The 7324-nt window shown below is 51.9% G+C and overlaps 2 protein-coding genes across 4 annotated transcripts in view; one reads left to right on the top strand and one right to left on the bottom strand.

The window, feature by feature from the left end:
• Window positions 1-51: 51 nt before the first annotated feature.
• Window positions 52-4470, top strand: capslb (calcyphosine-like b). Of its 2 annotated transcripts, none has more exons than XM_061747349.1 (5): window positions 52-205; window positions 1317-1453; window positions 2046-2223; window positions 2644-2853; window positions 4282-4470. In XM_061747349.1, the coding sequence occupies exons 2-5, from the start codon at window positions 1317-1319 to the stop codon at window positions 4381-4383; spliced, it is 627 nt and encodes a 208-aa protein (XP_061603333.1). In that variant the 5' UTR covers window positions 52-205; the 3' UTR covers window positions 4384-4470. The 2 variants fall into 2 exon arrangements, with proteins under 2 accessions (XP_061603333.1, XP_061603334.1); XM_061747350.1 differs by having other exon boundaries at window positions 61-205; window positions 1262-1453.
• Window positions 4471-4589: 119 nt separating this feature from the next.
• myo5b (myosin VB) overlaps window positions 4590-7324 on the bottom strand; it is a 38341-nt gene continuing 35606 nt past the window's right edge. For both annotated transcript variants that reach the window (XM_061747314.1, XM_061747313.1), the window contains exons 33-39: window positions 6385-6536; window positions 6230-6316; window positions 6017-6167; window positions 5391-5688; window positions 5144-5318; window positions 4986-5066; window positions 4590-4905 (exon numbers count right to left, since the gene is read on the bottom strand). In XM_061747314.1, coding sequence (XP_061603298.1) covers window positions 4741-4905; window positions 4986-5066; window positions 5144-5318; window positions 5391-5688; window positions 6017-6167; window positions 6230-6316; window positions 6385-6536 — 1109 coding nt within the window. In that variant the 3' untranslated portion in view covers window positions 4590-4740. The remainder of the gene's footprint in view (window positions 4906-4985; window positions 5067-5143; window positions 5319-5390; window positions 5689-6016; window positions 6168-6229; window positions 6317-6384; window positions 6537-7324) is intronic.

Below are 7324 nucleotides of genomic sequence, written 5' to 3'. Positions count from 1 at the left end.
GGAGGAAGGCGGTTCGGCCCGGCGACAATGATTGGCGCCTTTTTCCCCGACATCCGACCGGTCGAATGGGAGGGCGGTCTCCGTGGCAACGGCGCCCTGTTTGGTGACACCGGTTGCTTGGCGCCTTTCGTCGTCTTGTTTTTGACTTGACCTGAAGGAGATTTTCTCTGCGGGGAGCACTTCCGGTGTGCGTTGTGCTGGTCAGGTGAGTGAAGCGGGGTCACGACATCAAGTAAACGGTCGACAACGCCTAGAAAAAAGGGGGAAAAAGCGGACTTAGTTGCTGTCCGTTTCCGGTCCAGAGCTTTTGTTTTGGAAATTCCCGGAAGTAGTTGGGTCGACAGTTCCCTGCTCGTGCCGATGACTCGCTCTGTAATCGAAGTCAAGGCAAGTCAAGTCATGGCTTCTATGACTAAGACTTTTCTTTATTCGGAGCAGGACGGGACCTATGGAAGTTTCGCTTAAAAAAAAAAAATGGATCAAAACCATAGATCCTGATTTTGGAATTCACCACCAGTGTTGCCACAGTCAGCTTGAAAAAGTTAATTATTTAGTTAGTATACTGATTATGACTTGATTTCAACGGTAACTAGCCCTATTTTCCTTGGTAAAAAGTGTATTTGTTGTTTTATAATTAAACTAAGAATGAGTGATGCTGGTAACGCGTTACTACGCGAGAGCGCAAGCCGATGATTTGGCATCACATTAACACGGCGTCACTGTGGATGATCAACAATGACATTTTCCACAAAACGTTCGCACGTGATTGCTTGACTCGTTGCGGTTTGATCGAGTAACTCATCCGATTGCAGGAATGCGTTACACAAAGCTACTTAGTTACTGGCTTTGTAACGCGTTACAAATTGCACGGTCCTCTTGCTCCTACCCAGCTACTTCAGGAACACGTTACTCAGTAATCAGGAACGAGCCATGTAACGAAGCAGCAGCCCGTGTGAGCCAAATAGCTCGCAAGCTCAGCGACGCTTTCTGTCGTCAATGGAGGGGCTGCCGTCGTCCGACGACCGGAGACGAATTACGAATTCCTTGTGTTTTTGGCAAAATAAAGAGGATGAGGATCTGTCCAATAGCATTTTGACATGCAGGCGAGTCCGTGATCGCGTGACTATGGTCGGGTTGATCGAGTAACTGTAGTGCAATGACTTCCCAAGACTCGTTTCGGAGGAAGTAAGGCGCTTCCTTGCGAATGTTTTGTGGAAAATGACTGCGAGCTCACTGTATTTGATTGATTTGCCCAAACGAGGTGGCGAGGTGGGGGCGGGGCCGAACTTCACGACAACTTTGTGTCGACGCGACAGATGGCGGGAACTTCCAGACACGACCGAGACATGGCGCTCAACGCCAAACGGCAGCTGACGTCGTGTTCCGACCCGCTGGAGAGACTCCGCCTCCAGTGTCTGGCCCGGGGGTCCGCGGGCATCAAAGGTCTCGGAAGGTGCAAATATTAAGTAATCACCGAGTAAAAGTGTCAAATTTATCAACAACTCGATGAATCGTTTGGAGACCTTGTTTCATGTAAAATGTTTACAAATCACAATTTCAGCCTCTCAAGATTAAATATTCTCCAATTTCTGTTGTCCTCCATGAAAGCAGACGGATTATCTTTTTTTTTTCCAAAATAAGACATTTGCAAACATCTACTTTTACTTTGGAAAACGATCAACATTTTGGCTGACTTCCTGACAGATGTTCCAGACCAAAACAGGAACGGAATCATCATACATTTATGTTTGGAAATAATGTCCTGCTTTTGAATCAAGGGATGGAAACAAAATGTTTTTTTGTTCAGAATCATCAATTAATCAAAAACAAAAAATCTGACTGATTAAGCAATTATTAAAATAATCGTTCAACTTGTAAGCATTTCCAATTGTACACAAGTGTGGCTAACTAGCTAGCATCAGCGAGTTGTTAGCTAATTTTCGTTGGTTTTTGAGGCACATGCGAGCGCCCTCTGGTGGGCTCACTGATTTTGTGACTTCAAATTGTATTTTTTTGGGGGGCGGGGGGGTTATTTTGTACCTCAGGGTGTTCCGGATCATGGACGACGACGCCAACCGCACGCTGGACTTGAAGGAGTTCCTGAAAGGCGTCCACGACTTCGGCCTCCTGATGGAAAAACAGGAAGCGGCGGCCATCTTTCAGCGCTTTGACCGCGACGGGAACGGCACCATTGACTTCGACGAGTTCCTCATCATGCTCAGGGTAAATGCTACGCTACGCTAAGCGAGAACCAACATCATGTCCACACTCTTTTCAGAGAAAGAATTATTATTTATTTTTTTCCACATTCCCCGACCTGACCTGACCCCCACTTACTTGCTTTTTTCAGAATTTTCACTAACCCCCTTTTTAAAAAAAAAATTAAATTTCTTTTAACTCGATCCCCCACTGACTCACTTTTTAGAGAGAGAAAAAAAGTAAATTTAACATTCCCCCACGTATTAGCCTCTTTGTTTTTTTTCCACCTGATCCCCCACTAATTCACTTTTTTTGAGGAAAAAAAACGATTCAAAGTTTCATTTTTTTCCTCATGGCAATTCTAATGTGGACTTTTGCTGTATTTCCAAATTGATTCCAAGAAAAATGCCCCCAAAAACAATCAGATTCTCCGTATAACGGCAGCCGGCCATGTCCGAGGCCCGCCGAGACGCGGTCTTGCGGGCCTTCCGCAAACTGGACAAGAGCAAAGACGGCGTGATCACCGTGGACGACCTGCGGGGCGTCTACAACGCCAAGTACCACCCCAAGTACCAGAACGGCGAGTGGAGCGAGGAGCAGGTCTTCAGGAGCTTCCTCGACAACTTCGACTCGCCGTACGACAAAGACGGAAAGGTACCCAACTTTGTGGGTCCGGAGAGCCCGGACGAGCGAGAAAGTCTTCCGAAGACCCCCGCGGAAATTACACGAGTTCAATGGCAAAAACAGAGCCACGCCCGCTACCCGAGCGCCTATCGCGGCATCGTTCCGAGATTGCGTCAGAAGCGCCTCACCTCCGTCGGTTGTTTCTTGTTCATTTCTTGTTCTTGTCTTGTTCATTTTGAAGGCTTGCAGCAACTTTTGTTTGGACAAACAGACTGATGACGAGTCAGCAAAATATTTGGCAACACAAGTTGAGCACTGCGGAGTCGTGCTCATTTTGTATTCTTCCGATTAGACAGCGGCGCCCAACATTGCCGCGGGTCGCCACTGGTCAATTCACCTATTCGCACATTTTTTTTTTTCCACGGACCGACCCTGAAAAAGGGCAATACACTCTCACTTATTCCAAAAAAAACAAAAAACAACCTTTTTTTCAATGCGTGTCAATTATCCGCGTATTTCCCCAATTTGCCAATTGTGTTGCGGGTAGTCAAATCAACACGAGCGCCGCTTATTTCTCGTCAACTCGCTGCCAACGGATCGCCGATATTGCGCTGAAAGCCAGCGGAAAATCCGACAATTACGCGGAAAAAATCGGAGAGAGACGATCAGGCGCGTGAGGGATGTGACTTACCGTTGCGGGCTCAAATCCGGCCTCGCCAGTGCGGACTTGTCAAAGTGTGGGAACTATTGCACGTCTTCGCCGTCATTCCGATCGTATACAGACGAGAATGTTTCATGAGCAGTCGGGCTCATTTACGCACGAGTATCCGCCACGTATGGAACTCCCTCCATTTTTAGGAAGCTATTAGCGTTATGAAAAGTGTATTTAAGCGGGCCGGCACCGTTTGCAGAGTCAAGAAGGATCGGCTTAACCGCGAACCGCGAGACGTGAAATCGTTTTGGAACCTTTTTGGAAATATGACTTCAAGCGTGGCTCTTTCAGCATAGGAACATTTACAAACGCGGAGAAAACCAAGGCCACATCCTAAAGGATGTGACTTGTTGTTCAAATATGAAAATGAGCCGTATATTCACGTAGATCCGAATGATTAGCTTGTGCTTGGAACCGCCAATTTGATGATTTTCATTTGACCAAATTCACCCAAAAATGGAAACGTCTGCTTTTGCTTTTGAATTCTCCACAAAACATCGACACGTCAAGCACACACACAAAATGACGACACTCACAAGGAGTACGGCGCTAACGGCGAAATAACCGCCAACCAGAGGCGGAGCTCCCGAGGTCACTCGGTGGGCCACACCCCTCAAAGGCACACGTCAACAAAGTTCAGCACCCACAGTTGGCTTGGTTATGAAGTGTCGTTCCACTTACTTTGTCAAAAGCCGTACGTGAAGCACGCGACACTTTTTTCCGACGGGCGCTCTTTCCTCCCGCAGGTGACGCACGAAGAGTTCGTCAACTACTACTGCGGCGTCAGCGCCTCCATCGACAACGACGCCTTCTTCATCCTCATGATGACGAACGCCTGGAAGCTCTGAAAGCGCCGTTCGCCTTCGGCGGCGCGGGAACTTTTACGTTTGGGCCTTGATCGTTTCAGAAAAGGCTACAATTTTGGAATCCCGATATATAAGTCGACTCAGCGGTCAGAAGAAAAAACGTTTTGAAGCCTCCCGGTCGCCGTCGATGAGGCGATCGCTGTCGCAAATCGACCTCGTCAAATAAATACTGCACAAATTCAAACAAATGGGGCAATATTGCGCTTGGTGTATTTTACAAACGTTGTACTTTTTGTCCATCTGTGCAAAATGTTCTTACAACAGATTCCAATGTAAAACTAAAGATGAACAAAGACCTTCAAGTCCATCCATATAAATATCGGCGTTACAGGCGAGAGATCAGACCCTGCCCAGGAAGCGCAGTCCGAGCGAGGCGGGGATGTGCAGCGTCTCCAGGCTGAGGGAGGACGGCGCGTACGGGAACACCAGCGGGAAGGTCTGCTTGGTGTCCACCAGCAGCTGAGGCGCGGCGGCGGCGTCCTCGTTGCGCTCCGCCAGCTGCTTCTGCACGGGACACAAAAGCGCGCTTAGGCTGGCTCTCAGACGCGCGCGCGCTCCGTCAAGTGTGCATGCACGCGTGCGACCTGTATGTTCCTGATGAAGGCGACGGTGACGCGCTCTTCAAACTCGTTGAGCGGCGTGTACAAGTTGAGGATCTTGACAATCTGCACGCAAACGGCAAGAAGATGAAGAAGAACGTCGGTCGCCGTGACGGCACCTGCGTGCGGGCGTGCGGAGCCACCTGCTGGGAGTTGAGCGCGGTGCAGAGCGAGCAGATGGCGTCGGCGTCCTGCGCCGTTTTCTTCTTGACTTGCAGCAGCTGCGCCGCCTGAATGACGGGAGCCAGACTCTGCGCTGCCCCCGTCTGGTACGACTGGTTAGCGCGCAGCCACTCCTCCAGCTGGCTCGTGTTGTACCTGCGCGCACACACACGATGAACACGCGGAGTGGCGCGCACGTGCACGCGTGCGCACGCGCGGCCGGCCCACCTGAGCTGCATGCCGGTGCTCCAGGAGCAGACGTCCTTGCGCAGCAGTATGTTGTTGAGCGTGACGGCGTTGATGCAGCAGAAGAGCTGGCGGACCGCCTGGCCGGCGATCTCGGGGTCCAGGCCGTGGTCCCCCATGACGCCGTGGAAGAGGCCAAGCCGGCGGATCAGCGTCCGCAGCGTGTAGCCGCCGGACGCTGCGCCGCCGTCATTCTCCACGCTGGACGAGCGGTTGCGGTAGCCCGCCGGCTTGACGCCCGCCAGGCTCGGGATGCTCTCGCTCTCCAACATGGCCGACACTGACGCGCCGCACCGGTCGAGACGCAAGGAAAGATGAGACTTGGACAGCTTCCCCAAACAAAAGACAATTGAGCGCGGAACCTCGACTGCTTCTAAGACCGGCTTCCACCGGGAACGAATGGAACGAATGGAAACGTACGAAGTACTCGGACGTTTTTAAGTACGCAAAGTACAAGGAAATACAAGGAGTACTGAAGTCCAGAAAGTTCTAGGAAGTGCGAGGTGTACTAGGAAGTACCAGTAAGTACTGAAAGTCCCGAGAAGTGGAGGAAGCACGAGCAACTCCGAGAAGTACAGAAAGTACAAGGAAGTAAAGAAAGTACCGACCAATCATGGGCTGGATGGCGGCCTCCGCGACGCGTATGAGCTGCTGGTAGATCTGAATGGACAGGTCGCTGAGTACGGACCGGTACTCGGCCAGGTCGAAGTTCTTCAGGCAGTGCTCGTTCTGCTTGGATGTGTTCTGGACCATGAACGCCTGCACACACGCGCACCGTTAACTCGCGCTCGCCGCGCCTTCCAACGCCGCGTTGTCGTCACCTCGTCTCCGCTGTACTGCTTCAGGCAGTGCAGGAGGCGGCTGGTGTTGGCCAGCCAGAAGGACGTGGTCTCGAAGTCCTCGTTCCTCTGCGGACGACAACGGCGGAATCGTCACGCGGGGGACCGGGTAGCGCGCGACGCACGTGCCGTCTCACCTTGAGGACGCGCTTGATGGCGTTGATGGTGGCGGTGAGCAGAGACTCTACTTTGCGGTCGTCGTTGACGTAATCGGCGTGGCGCACGCACATGAACAGGATGTACGCCGGAAGACACGGGACCGTACCGGACAACGCGCTAGGATGCATGTCTGCAAAAGACACACAAGACACCAGGGGGCGAAGGGGAGGGGCTTCACTACATGGTCCTCGGTCAGATCCCTAACATCTGATTCGCCGATTTTGTCGTGATGTATTTCTTTATTTATCCCTCCGTCTATTTTCGCAGGGGCAGCAGCTTTAGCGGGGACGTCCGGACCTCCCTCCCCCCAGCCACTTCATCCAGCTCGTCCGGGAGGATCCCGAGGCGTTCCCGGGCCAGCCTCGGCGGAGTCCAACTCTCACTGGAAACGAATCTTTACTGCTGGCAATTCGGACCAAACTCTGACACCGGTTGTACGGGGACCCTACAGCCCATATTGGGGGGCCCGGTACCCCATACTCCCAGAGCACCCCCCACAGGACTCCCCGAGGGAAACGGTTCAACGCCTTCTCCGAGTTCACAAAGCACAGCGTAGACTGGTTGGGCTAACTCCCACGCACCTTGCAGAGCCCTTCTGGCCACTGTTCCGCAGCTAGAATGAAAAACTGAATCTGAGATTGGACTTCCCAATGGACCCTCCCCTCTAGAACCCCTGAATAGACCTGACTAGGCAGGCTGAGTAGTGAGAGACCCCTGTCGTTGGAAGACACACTCCACAAGCACCGGTGTGCCAAACCAAAGGCACGTGCACGCGTTGTTGCAGAGGCGAGTCAACCAGGACAGGACCCCAACATCCAGAGCCTTTAGGAACTCGAGACTCCTCTGGGACGTGGTCCTACTTCTGACAGGGGACTCTGCCAAACGTCCCCGGCAGACCCTCACAATACGTTTGGGTCC

Source organism: Phyllopteryx taeniolatus, chromosome 15 (assembly GCF_024500385.1).
Source record: "Phyllopteryx taeniolatus isolate TA_2022b chromosome 15, UOR_Ptae_1.2, whole genome shotgun sequence".
Taxonomy (NCBI): Eukaryota; Metazoa; Chordata; class Actinopteri; order Syngnathiformes; family Syngnathidae; genus Phyllopteryx; species Phyllopteryx taeniolatus.
Note: the sequence above shows the minus strand (reverse complement) of the source record. Positions and strands in the feature narration are given on the sequence as shown.